The sequence below is a fragment of the Adiantum capillus-veneris genome, chromosome 3 (assembly GCF_014529385.1).
Source record: "Adiantum capillus-veneris isolate H3 chromosome 3, ASM1452938v2, whole genome shotgun sequence".
NCBI lineage: Eukaryota > Viridiplantae > Streptophyta > Polypodiopsida > Polypodiales > Pteridaceae > Adiantum > Adiantum capillus-veneris.
Window position 1 is genome coordinate 87,270,108 of NC_140933.1, and position 14,068 is coordinate 87,284,175.

A 14,068-nucleotide genomic window follows, 5' to 3' on the forward strand; every position below is an offset into this window, starting at 1 on the left:
CAGTTCCACACTAGCTATGCAATGCAAGGCAGTTAGATTTCCCGAGGGGTGTTTCCAAAAAGTGAAAGTAAATACATAATAAGAAAGAAATCAACAAAAAGGATAGATAGTAGTCACACGCTCGTGACATACCCCCCTCTTGAAATCTCAAATGTCCTCGTTTGCATCTATGTCGTACATGCTCACAGTGAACACTGATGTATTCAACACCTGTCGACACATGTACGATACATACATGCTCATTGTCAACCCTGGTGTATTCAACACCTCGTCGACACATGTATTGCCTGCGTGTGAACCCTGTCCCAATGACATAGTGGTAGCTTCGAACTCTGCCATTGCTTTGAGTCACTAACTTTCCAATGACAAAATGGTAGCTGCACATTTTGCCACCGTCTTATAGTACACGTTGGATCCCATAACACTTTCGAGCATACCCAAACCGACAGTCTAGGAATGCAGTTACACATGTACTCTTTAATAGAAGCAATTACTGTATCCTTGACAAAGTGACAAGAAATACTCACTTCTATAGCACTAACCAAACTTTTGGACATTTCCATAAGAGCAATTGCCAAACTGACAATCTGTACAGCTCTAACATTCATGTAACATTTATTTGATTTGAGCTCACTTTAAATACCATGTACATTATTTGTTTCAGAAGCCATTGTCACACTGACAATCCATGTAGCTTAGAAACTCAAGGGGTCAAGGTAGGTCGCAAATCGAAGGCTTCAAGGTAAAGTGATAACACAGTTGGTGACTCTGCAAGTTCACCTTCTTCCATCCACTTAGCATCCATTGGTGGATAGTTTCTGAACTTTACCAAGTAACGCCTAGCAACCTTGCCTTTCACTTTCCTTTCTTTGTGTGCCAAAATCTGTTCGGGGACCAAGATCTCGTCAAGTTCCTCGACTTCTGGCTGATCTTCAACTGGCATATCCTCTGGCACATCACCCACATAGGGTCTGAGAAGACTCACATGAAACGCATTGTGAATCTTCCAACTGTCAGGCAATTTCAGCCTATATGCAACATCACTAATTATGTCGCACACTTGAAAAGGCCCATAGTAACGCATGCTGAGCTTTGGAAACAATCTTTCCTTGCCCTTCATCTTCTTTAACCTTGTCTTTTCAAAGCGTAGAAGCACCCAATCACCAAGTGAAAATACCACTTCACGACGGTGATGATCAGCTGCTTTCTTTTGCTTTGCATGAGTCTTTTCCAAGGCCACTTTGACCTTCTTGTACATTTCATCCATGTCCTGAACATACTTATCTGCTTCAAATATCTTGTCCTTTGTATGCAGTATGGGAGGAACTTTCTTGCCACCTTCAACTATCTCAAAGGGTGCCTTGCCAGTTGATGAATGCACTGTATTATTGTATGCATACTCCACCAATGGCAAATACAGCTCCCACTTTCCTTTATGCTCTGACACATAGCACTTCAGCAGATCTAGGACAGTAGAATTTGCCTCTTCTGACTGCCCATCTGTTTGAGGATGAAATGACGAAGAGAATTTGAGCGTGGTGCCCATATTCTCAAACAAGCCTCTCCAGAACAAACTTGTCATGCGTGGATCACAGTCGCTAACAATCGACTGTGGCATGCCATGATACTTGAAAATATTGCTCATAAACAAGCGTGCCATTTGATCTGGCTTTATCTTCTTCCTGACAGGAATAAAATGAGCCTGCTTGCTGAATATGCAAATAATGGTCCAAATACCATCGTTTCCTGTCTGCGTTCTCGGAAGATCAAAGATAAAATCCATAGCAATACTTTCCCATGGTTTGTCTGGAATAGGTAGTGGTTGCAATAACCCTGGTGCCTTTTGCCTGTCAAACTTGACCTTCTGGCAAATTAGGCATTCTCGCACAAAGGCATCCACATATCTTCTCAATGTAGGCCAATAGAAAAATGTCTCAACCGCTTTAACTGTAGCATCGATACCACGATGCCCTGCATACGGTGGGACATGACTCTCTTCCATAACTTTGCGTCGCAATGGCTTTGTGACACACAATCTGCCATGCATCATCATGAACCCATCTTTGAGAAGATAGTGTTCATGACGTTGTCCTTGCATTAGCTGCTCGAAGACCCTTGCAAAATCTTCATCATTTGCATACTATTCTCTCATATCATCAAATTCATGATGATAAGGAATTGATACAGCTGAAATTTGTGGCTTCCTTGACAAGGCATCAGCCACAACGTTCTTCTTGCCTTCCACATGCACAATCTGAAAATGGAACATGGACAAGATATTTGCCCATCGCATATGCTTCTCAGATAACTTTGTCTGTGTCAAGAAGTATCGCAAGGTCTGATAGTCCGTTTGGACAACGAAATCTGCACCTAGCAGGTAGTGTTTCCAACTTAAGAGCGCATGAATCACAGCCAGTAACTCTTTCTCATAGACCTGCACGGTCATCTCTGGCCCTTGCAAAATTCTGCTCTCATAGGCTACTACCCTGCCATCTTGCATTAGCACTCGACAATGCTACTACCACAGGCGTCACATTGGACCACAAATGACTTCCTAAGATCTGGCAACACAATGACTAGATCTGAAGTCATCTTTTCTTTTAAGAGATTAAAAGCTGAAATCTCTTCCTGTGTCCATCTAAAGGTGACTGCCTTCTTTTGAAGAGCATGTAAAGGTGAAGCAATCTCAACGAAATTTCGGATAAACCTTCTGTAATAGGAGCATAGTCCCAAGAAACTTCGGACATCATTCACCGTCTTCAAATCTGGCCATGACTTGATCGCTTCAACTTTTGCAGGATCCATTCTGACACCATCCTTTGAGACAATGTGTCCCAGAAAGTGGATCTCTTCCAGAAAAAATTCACTTTTCTTTGCATTGATGAGCAACCTATGACTGCGTAGCTCTTCGAACACAATGGCCAAGTGATGCCTATGCTCCTCTTCATTCTTTGAGTAGACTATCATGTCATCAAAGAATGTACCAACAAACTGTTGGTGTGGACGGAAAATCCTGTCCATCATCCGATTGAACGTAGCAGGAGCATTTGTGAGACCAAAGGGCATCACTAAAAATTCGTAAAGGCCAAACGTTGTTCTAAAAGCAGTCTTGTGCACATCCTCTAATCTAATGCGGATCTGATGGTACCCACTCTTTAGATCTATCCTGCTAAACATAGCTGCTGCTCCTAATTTGTCCAGAATATCATCAATTCTAGGTATAGGGAACCTATTCTTGATGGTATTCTTGTTCAGTGCACGGTAGTCGATGCACATACGCCATGAGCCATCCTTTTTCTGCACCAACAACACTGGAGAACAGAATGGGGATGAATTGGGCTGAATCAGCCCCTTTTCTAACAACTCCTGTACTTGGCCCATTATCTCTTTCTGCTGAGCCGCACTAACCCTGTACGGAGGCTTATTTGGTGGGCTACCGCCTGGCACCAAATCTATCGCATTGTCCTCGGGTCTTTCTGGCGGTAATTGAGACAGTAATGAATCGGAAAAACAGTCACTATAATGTTGTGAAAACATTGACCTTTCTTTATCTACCACAGATAAATTTGATTCATCACAATCTGACACTTCACGTGCAAAAACCAAGTACGCAGAAAGATGCTTTTTCATTACAGAAGTAATAGCAGAAGCTGATACAGTGGGAATAGACTCCCCTTTAAGCTTTACATCCAGAATGTGAGTCTTTCCCCTACTTTGTACAATGATCTTTTTGTTGTAGGCATCCATGATTCCCTGTACACGGAATAACCAAGGAATACCTAACAACATATCACATCCGTCCAGTGGCATGATGTAAAATTCTTCAGCATCTACATAGGACTGGATATGTAGACGCAACTTTCCAATGATGGGTGTCACAACCTCTGTATGGCCAGGACATGCCAAACCTGCCTCTGTTGTATACCCAATCTCTTCAGGTCTGATTCCCAACTTTGAAGCCAATTCTGGGGAAATGAAGTTGGCTTTGGCACCTGGATCAAAGAAGATAAGCACTGTTTGATCCCTGACCTTTCCCCATGCTCTGCAAAGCTCACTTGCATCTGAATTTGGCTTGTCGCCCACCATATCTGGCACTAGACCAGCCATGGGCTTCTTTCCTTTCCTGTCCTCCTTGTCTTCAGAATCAGCTGGCCTTTTCTTTGTAGGACAGTTGTCAGCAATGTGGCCAGGCTGCTCACAGATAAAGCATTTGTTCTCTGACCCGAGGACCTTCTTTTGCTCTTCCGACTTGCGAGGAAAACGTCTTTTCCATTTCTTCGCTGGTCCCTTTTCTGATTCAGCCGTAGCTTTGTCTTTCCCTGCGTTGGCTGGCTCTTGAGTCACTTTTGGAGCCTCCTTGGCTGATCCTTCCTTGACGCTAGTATTGAATTCACAATCTTCGCCCTTGAGCAAACCATTGCCAGTGTTTGCTACCTCGATGAGCTGCGTCAAAGTAGTGACTTTGGTCTTCGTGTAGTATTTTCTCAATCCTTTGGGTAGGCCACAACAGTATTTTTCAATCTGTTCTGTCAATGGCACAAACCTATAGGAAGTTACTGGAAGTAGAGCTTTCCAAAACTTCCGATTGTAATCATCCAGATTCTTACAAGTAGCAGCATTAAGCTGGTGCCATTCTGTCGTGACATCTGCTTCAAAGTCATCAGATAACCATGCTGTTGCAAAAATCTGCTTGAAGTAAATCCATGTGGACGGAGCTTGCCCTTGAAGCAATAAAGTTGTCCACCATTGTCCCGCATTCCCTGTCAAGAAAGTGGCTGCCTTGCGGACCTTTGAAGCCTCTGTAAAGTTTCCCCCTGCATAGGCCTTGTCAAACTGCTGGAGGAATGAGAGAGCCTTCTTCTTGTCATCAAACCCTGTAAAGGTCGTGAAAGTCACACCTTTGCCACCTTCTTTGTACGGAGTTTGCCTCTCCAACGGCGTTAAATTGTCATATGGAAGTGACTGAAACATGGGAACACTGTTAGGGTTCATTTGTGTTCCCTGACCGCAATTAAGTTGACCTAGAAATGCCATATTTGGTTGCTGATTTGTAATTCCAGCCATACCAAAATTTGCCTGTGGCATCCCAAATTGGCCCTGAGTACTCTGAAACCCTGGTAGCATGCCCGTGACACCATACATCGGGTTAGGCATCATCGTTTGAGCACCCTCGAACACTGTTCCTGGCGTGTAAAACTGATTTCCAGGTGCATGACCAGCCATGCTCTGGAATACCGATCCACCTCCAAAATAGCCAAGGTGTACTGAAGGTGGTGGGAAGACTTGTTGCATAGCCTATAGGTTGCTTCCCTGCCCATTAGAACCAGCTATAGGCTGCTAAAAAGTGGCTGGCTGAACTGGTACAGCTTGAAAAACTGACATCTCAGCCACCTGTGCTTGCACCTTAGGCACAGGTTGTGGAGACTACATGTTCTCCGTCAAGTGTACAGGTGTTTCCATTGACTGTGCAGTATGAATCACCTGTGCTCGAGCCTTAACAGGCTTTTCAATATGATCCAGTGACCCAACTTGCTGAGACGGAACAGGAGGTTGCAGAAAGGCTAAAAACCTCGGGTTCTGCATTACTTGTGTGAACATAGCCACAGCAGTAGCCAACTGGGTCTTGAATATATCATCATCCGTCTGTGGTGGTCTTGAAGACTCACCCACTTCATGTGTCTATTGACCCTGTGAAGAGGAAACCTCTTCAGTCACATCATCTGGTCTGTTAGCCATAATTGCAATTCCCTGTGTCTGGTCTATGATCCCCTGTGTCTTCAAGCCCAAACTGACCAAGGCTCACTTCTATGGGAAAAAGTGATTTAATCCCGTCGATGGAACCATGAAACCGGCCTGTTCAATCCAAAAAGGGCGGTAGACTTTAACTTGAACCTTATTTGCTTTCACCCATTTAATTTGTCGTCCACTTTACCTGTACTTTCAAGACACAACAAAAGGGGAAGGGATCCAGGCTGCTAGATTGCACTTGTATGAGTAGACCGACACCAGATTGGCCCCTAACTTAGGCGCCCCTTTCGGTATTTCTTTATTGTTCAAAAGAGGGAATAAACGTTGTGGTTCCCTACAAGCTGCCCCGCACAAACTTGGCTGAAATTCAATTGTTCCGGCCCGATTTCGGCAACATAACTGTACTAGGACCCTTCACAATCAGTATTCCCACGCATTGAATGACTTTCCCGACGCATACGGGCACTTTGCAAAACCTCGCGAGAATCTGCAGCACGCTGAATTCTCTGTTTTCAGCCCCGAAAATGCGCCAGATCACCTGTACAGCAGTCCCCTCGCGTCCCCGAACCGCAGTGCGTAGCGTGCAGGGCATCACTCCTGGCACCGCACTGTACATAGGAGGGAAAGGAAGCACTCCATAGCTCTTAACCTGTGACAAAAGCTGAAAATGAGCCGCTCCCAGCTTAAAAATCAGCGCCACTTCTTGTTGCATGAGGAAAGTGCACTAGAAGGTGCCACTTGGCACATTTACAAGCATTTTCCCGTTTCGGGGTTGCCGCCTAAAAATCTCCCAACGGGTTGCCCAGTTGACTTCACGGCAGAGTAAGAAAATGTTCCCCTTGTCATTCTGGAGGTAATGTCCCAAAATAGCAGTTCCCTAAATTTTAGGAGATGCTGCCATTGTATCTTTCTAGGTCATCTGACCCCCTTTGTACACTGCAGCCACACCCAAAATTGAAATGTAGTCTCTGTAGCAAAGGATTCCACTCTAACCATAGTCTTTGTCCAACCTTAGTGCTCTCTTGCCCTCAGGCCTGGACTCCCTCTGGATAGTTCCACACTAGCTATGCAATGCAGGGCAGTTAGATTTCCCGAGAGGTGTTTCCAAAAAAAGTGAAAGTAAATAGATAATAAGAAAGAAATCAACAAAAAGGATAGATAGTAGTCACACGCTGGTGACAGGACGCCCATTTCCGGGACGGGTGGGGATGGATGGAAAAAGGGTTGCCAAGTGGGAACGCAAGCAAAACATCCCGGGGACGGCAGGGGACGGTAGGGGATGGGAGGAGACTTTTTTTAAAAATTTGAAAACCTCATAATTTCTAGAGGCTAGTTTCTCTCCAATAGCCATATGTTTGAACTTTGAAGCACCCCAATGGCTATAAAAGCCACCCTTTGGGTCCTCATTTCTCGATGTTTTATTAGCACATTTGCATCTATATGACTCATGTTCTTTGGTCTATTTAGTGTAAATTTGTGGTCAAAGTGATGCTCTCTGTGCGTGGCATGTGTATAGGTCAAAAAATGCCAAAAAAACTCTTTTTTTTTTTTGCCTTCCCGACCCTCGTCTCCGTTTCCTGACTTTTGCCGTCCCGTCCCCGTCCCCGTTCTCGACCCCAACCCGCCGTCCCATGTAACTATGTGCGGATTACTCCCCATCCAAGCTAGCCTCGAAGATAGCACGTTTAGCTGCTGCGGCAGCATCTTTTCTCTCTCGCTCCCCATGAGGATAGTCTCATGGAACGTGCAGGGACTTGGTGGGCCCCAGTTTCAGCGTCAGCGGGGCCGACTACGTCAGGAGCTTCAGCGCTACCTTGTGGGAGGAGAGATTGATCTCCTTATGCTCCAGGAGCATCATCTGTGTGAGAGCCGCATTAGACGTTGTGGTCAGCTCTTGCGTGGACGATATGATACTTTTTGGTCAACTGCTTTTGGACCTGGAGGCATCCAGGGTGGGATATGTATGACTATTGCGGATTCTTTGCAGCAGGCCATTGTGGGCAAAGGATTATTGTGCCAGGCAGGGCTCAGTGGATCACTATGCAGGTTCAAGGTTGCCTTGTGGGCTTCCTGAACATATATGCGCCCACTGTGGCGAGTGCACGAGCAGAGTTTTGGTCACAGATTGTTGAGTCTCTGCCGCAAGCAGAACATTGGTGCATAGGGGGTGACTTCAACATGTTGGAGGACCCTTCTGACAAGATTGGTGGTAGCCATGCTACTGTGCATGGAGTTGAGCTGGCAGCTTGGGAGAGGTTTTGTATGACTTTGAGGGTCTCGCATGCGTGGCAGCACTCTAGTTTTGTGAGGTCCCCAGACAGCCTGGCCTTCTCTCGTTCGGACCGCAGAGTGGGAGGAGTGAATCTATCGCGGATAGATCGCTTCTACACTAGTGACCATTTCAGTGACTTGGGTGGGACAGTTGGCATTTCGGCAGGGACCTCCTTCTCGGATCATGCACCAGTGATCCTCACAGTGGCAGACAGATAGAGGAGGGGGAGCATGATGCTTCGTATCCCTAAGAGGGTCTTGTTGGACTCTGCACTAAGAGAGCGAGTAGAGGCTCTCTTGACAAAGAGGTAGGACATGCAGGATTCTCCTGCTGACAGAGTGGCCTCAGGACTTGCTCAGATAAGTCGTTTCTTTCTCCAAGAGTCTTTGGCTCGCCTAGCTACAACGAGAGAGGAGGAGCAGCGTCTCAGACGGGGCGTTGCTTCCTTGCAGAGGATGCAGGAGCAGCATCCAGACAGTCCTTGGTTGGAGGAGCAGCTACAGCAAGCTCGCCAAGAGCTTGTTAGCACAGAGGAACGGCGCCATGAGTTTGCTTTCCATCCACAGGTTTGCTTTCCATCCACAGGCATCTTAGTGGACACAGGTGGGTGACAGAGTGGGTGACTGGTGCTTTCTTCGAGGCAGTGGGACCTCGGCATACGCATGCCAAGGTCAGTCAGTTGAGGAGGTCCGACAGGTCAGTTGCTTCTAAGCCAGAGGACATGCATGCAGTTGCTACTAACTTTTACCGTGAGTTACTGTCTGCTGCAGAGCCTCAATCAGAGCGTCAAGATGCATGTAGGGAGCAGGTGTAGGCACAAATGCCTTGCCTTGTGACTGAGGAGATACGTCAGAGGCTTGAGCTGCCACTTCAGCTTGAGGAGTTGCACACGGCTCTTAGTGCACTCCCCCGTGGTAGCTGTCCAGGTGAGGATGGCTTGACTCCCAGTTTTTTCTTGGAGTACTGGGACTTGCTTGGCCCAGATCTCTGTAGTGCTTTTCAGTACATCTTGCACACAGGAGAGATGCCTGACAGCATGAGTGAGGGTCTCATCTACCTCATTCCCAAGGAGGGTGGCTCCTTGGATGAGATTCGACAGTGGCGCCCCATAACCATCCTCAACTCAGCCTACAAAATTCTTGCCAAGGCTTTGAGTTTGAGGATCCAGCCACTTCTTGAGAGCCTTATACATGGGACTCAGACACGTTTTGTCAAGGAGCACAGTATCCTTGACAACATCTTTACTTTTTGAGAGGCTTCTGCCCTAGTGCGGCTCCGTGGTGAGGATCTAGTGATTCTGCTTCTCGATTTTGAGAAGGCCTACGACAGAGTTGACTGGGACTTCCTAGAGGGCACTCTTCGCAGGATGGGCTTCTCAGATGCTTGGATCAGAGGGGTGTCAGCTTTATATAGACGGGCACACAGTCAGGTTCTTTTGTCTGGAAGTAGAGGTGATCGTTTCATGCTCACACGTTTAGTCAGACAGGGCTGTCTTCTTGCCCCCTTCCTCTTTCTATTCTATGCTGAGGCGATGAGCAGGTTTTTGGTGTCGCAGCAGGTTGGTTTATGGGGTTTAGCACTCCCTATTCGGGGAGATGAGCTACTGGACGCTGAGTTTGCTGACGACTCAGCCTTGTACTTGGATGGCGAGGAGGCCAACCTTCACAGGTGTGAGCAGGCTCTTGAGAGCTTCTGTTGTGCATCTGGCGCACTGATCAACTGGAGAAAGACAGTCGCTTTTTCGGTTGGTAGTGCTCCTGTGCATCTGGCGCACTGATCAACTGGAGAAAGACAGTCGCTTTTTCGGTTGGTAGTGCTCCTGTGCCCGACTGGATGCTAAGTGAGGCTTTCAGGTGGATTCCCTCAGGGACTGCAGTTTGGTACTTGGGCTGTCAGGTTGGTTTGGACTTGTCTCCCGAGCAGCAGATTGCTCCCCTCCTCCTGTCTATCAGGAGGAAGTTATTACATTGGAGCTCCGCACGACTTTCTTTGGCTGGCAGAGTTGTAGTGGCCAATCAGGTGTTGTTGGCTACTATGTGGTACATCACTTCTTGCTGGATCTTCTCGAGTTCTTGTATCAACTAGGTAGAGCGGCTAATCAGGAATTTCCTTTGGTCAGGGCGAGACACTCTGATAGCCCGGGCCAAGCCACTAGCCCGGGCCAAAGTGGCTTGGCCCGGGGAGGGCTTGGGATCATAGACCCAGCACAGCAGAGCAGAGCCCTTCTTGGGAAGTTCATCGTCCGAGGTCTTCTTCCAGGTGAGGAGCCCTGGAAGGAGTTCTTGTTACAACGGCTTCGTGCTAGGGTGCCTCAGGCAGGAGGCCCAACCTTCGACCAGATGGATCTTCACAGAGATGCGTAGAGTTGGTTTGAGCAGGAGACTGGAGGATCGCTTCGCTGTGGGGTTGCTTCGATCTTGGGAGCACTTGCGGCGTGGCCAAGAGCAGCATTAGCCTACTTGCACGAAGGAGCGCTTGCGACAACCCCTTGTTTGGAACCCCATGGTTAGCACTCAGAGAGGTCACTTGGTGGGTAGTCGGCCTCATGTTTCCTGGGGTTCCATGGCAGCGGGTCCAGCACGCTCTTTTTTTAGGTGACTGGTTACAGTTTTCAAGTTTGTCAGAGGAGCTACAAGGCTTTCAGCCACAGGGCATGAGAGGGGTGCAGAGCATGTGCCAGGACATCTCAAAGGCAGTACCAGCTGAGTGGCTCACGCCTCTCGAGTCAGCAGCGCCCACATGGATGGGCGCCTTCACGCGACTGGAGGTTCTCATTTCTGTTCGGGCTTGCTCCAAGTTCCCTCCCTGTTTTTCGAGCTACATGGTGAGAGACGCTTACAGCGAGTTGCAGTAGAGGCCCCGCGCACTCAGAGAGGTCACTTGGTGGGTAGTCGGCCTCATGTTTCCTGGGGTTCCATGGCAGCGGGTCCAGCACGCTCTTTTTTTAGGTGATTGGTTACAGTTTTCAGGTTTGTCAGAGGAGCTACAGGGCTTTCAGCCACAGGGCATGAGAGGGGTGCAGAGCATGTGCCAGGACATCTCAGAGGCAGTACCAGCTGAGTGGCTCACGCCTCTCGAGTCAGCAGCGCCCACATGGATGGGAGCCTTCACGCGACTGGAGGTTCTCATTTCTGTTCGGGCTTGCTCCAAGTTCCCTCCCTGTTTTTCGAGCTACATGGTGAGGGACGCTTACAGCGAGTTGCAGTAGAGGCCCCGCGGGTGGCAGAGTGCTGTTTTCAGAGAATCCGAGTGGTGGGCATATGTGGGAGGACTTGTGTCATCGACCCTGACCCAGCTGCTCTTGCGACTGGACATTGGAGACTGTGGACTTGGGAGTGCTGTCCACTGGCACGAGTACAGTGGGATCCTGGAGAGTGGCTCTGGAGGGACCCCTCCTCTTTTGCAGACCACCCAAGTGTCCCTTTCTTTCAGTACCTTGTTCGACTGGGATGTCACATACTGGTAGCACAGAGAGAGGCTCGCCTTGCTGCAGCACCTCATTGGTAGGAGGAGGGTCTCACAGTTGAATTCTTGGCAGCTTTTTGGGAGAGACTGTGGGCTCCAGACTGTCGAGGCGAGTCATTTTGTTTCAGTGGCTAGTCGCACACAGAGCTACAGCAGTTGGGAGTTGGCTTGTGCATAGTGGCCTCTCGTCCGCATGCACAGCTTGTGACCACCTTGTGGAGAGTGAGCAACACTGTCTTTGGGACTATCCCTTGGCACAGCAGGTGTGGCTTCGTGTTCTTCGGCTGATGCCTGCTCTTTCCACGGCTCGACAATACACTTTGGGGGCAGCTGCTTGGTCCACGCTCACGGGCCCGGCACTTCAGTTTGAGCTATCATCCACCAGCAGGATGATAGTGATGCAGGGAGGGCGGCCTACGCTCCAGCCTGCCACAGAGCTTACTCCACAGGAGTGGTGCAGTGAGAGAGAGGTGTGTTGGGAGCTCATCAATGGCCTAACACTCTGGTTCATCTGGCGGGCCCGTTGTTTCTGCATCTTCGAGGCGTGGCCTATACCACCAGCAGAGATTGTTCGGGATTTTTGGCTTGAGGACAATTTGAGAGACTCCAGGGCAGTTCCGACCGCATGCGGGAGCGCAGAGAGGCTCTCCTTCAACTTTGGCATCCTGGGCCATTTTTCACCATGGACCAGGGTGTGCTCAGATGGCACTACCGTCCACCTGTGTGGCTCTTCCCTCCTCCCATTCCCCGATCTAGCCTCATTGTACATATGTTGTTTTTTCATTGGGAGAGTCTCCCCATCATGATTGTTGTAGTCCTCTCTTGTAGAGGAGGTTGTAGCCCTATGGGCAGTTTCATTAACTAATAGAAGGATCTTTTTCTCGGAAAAAAAAAAAGATAAACCTTGGCTCTGAAGATGTAGTGGTAGCATGTCCATGTGGCACATCAAGCCATGTGTACGTGATATCTTGTCCTCCTTAACGTGAGAGAATGGTGGCAAACTCCAACGCTCACCTCAAGATTGTACTCCCTGAGACCAATTCACTCCTTGAAGAGTCACAAGGATTACAAGGTTGAAGGGAGGCTAAGTCTGACACCTTCCATGGTACACAAGACGAGGTTGATCCTTGCTTCCATTCCACAATTTGATACAGATTTTTTAGGAGGGAATTTCACCGAGGCATCCAAAACGACAAAGGCCTCTTCTTTCTTTAAGGCAAATACATTACAATTCTGGTGCACTCTACTGATTCAACAACTTTTGCCAGTTTCTTTGGAAAAGCTGCAAGACCTACTACAACTATGGACCAGCTCCACAGTATATGGCAAAACAGATAATTAGACATCTAATGAACGCAAAAAAACCCGGCAATAACTTACAGCATGGGCAGAAGCGATTTTGATGTTCTTCTCAACTGCATCAATTCCCACTACTTCAGCTCCCAGCCTTGCTAAAGGCTGATACACGCATATTATACATCAATCCAGCTTATAAGTAATGATGGCAATTCTAAGAAATAACTAGTAGATGCAGGGGAAGGAAAATAAATGACACAATTCTCACAACAGTAATACCACCTCACTCAGAAGGCCACCTCCACAACCAACATCCAAGAATTTTAGCCCTTCAAAAGGCTTGGCACAGGAGGAATCTTTCCTGAAAGTACGCAAAGTGCCCATATTTAAGTATGATGTGCTAGACAAAACACTACCTTGGAGAAAGCACAACTGTGAACAAGGAAACAGGAAGGTAATGGCTAAACAAGATATACTTGAAGTGTCTGCACAGTGCTGATCGGATAAAAGAAATCCTTGTGGGATTCATCATGTGAAGCGGCTTGAATGGTCCTTTGCTGTCCCACCTATCAACAAAAATGTCCATGTGATCCAACAAAAGAAACAGAATCACAATTAAAAACTCAAAATCTTGCCTATTCACTCCAAGACTATAAAAACAACATATAACACAACACAGCATCAGAAACATAAACCACATTGATTCTCGGTGGGCTTCTCCCTGTCTTAAAAATATAATGGACAGCGGTTTTCTTTCTGATTCCAAAGAAACACAACTGCCTTCGTCAAGCATCATTGACAAGAGTGCTATCAGACCGTAGACAGATTCAGCAAGAGAGAGCAATGCATCCCATGAGATAAAAGTGACAGAAGTGAGCATTATATGCATGCATGTGACCTTTGATCCGGATCTTCTTGAATCAAGAGTCAGATAGATGATCACGAACTAGAATGAGAAACTTAAACTTGAACATCCTGATTTCTCTAATATATGAAATAAGATACATTCTGGCAACCTTATCTCTCCCTAACAATACATGACGGATACTTGTATTTGGATCAAACCATTTATGTGGCTCTCCCTACACAACGGGATGAAGCAACCTCACACTTCTTATGTTGGGCATACAGATATTACATCAGTACTTTGCAAGCATGGGGAATAAATTTTTGTCCCACTCTTGGCACAGACATTAAAAAACATGTTCGAGTCTGTATTATGCAAAAACAAAGGTGGGGTCTGCACGTCAATCCCGCCCAATACCCCAAGAACCTTGAAAAGTATAA

General features: G+C 47.4%; 1 protein-coding gene across 2 annotated transcripts in view; it reads right to left on the reverse strand.

Moving 5' to 3' along the window:
- Positions 1-14,068, reverse strand: part of COQ3 (coenzyme Q 3) — a 65,807-nt gene that overhangs the window by 10,320 nt on the left and 41,419 nt on the right. For both annotated transcript variants that reach the window (XM_086508845.1, XM_086508846.1), the window contains exons 2-4: positions 13,258-13,347; positions 13,064-13,142; positions 12,866-12,943 (exon numbers count right to left, since the gene is read on the reverse strand). In XM_086508845.1, the coding sequence (XP_086364971.1) occupies positions 12,866-12,943; positions 13,064-13,142; positions 13,258-13,347 (247 nt within the window). The remainder of the gene's footprint in view (positions 1-12,865; positions 12,944-13,063; positions 13,143-13,257; positions 13,348-14,068) is intronic.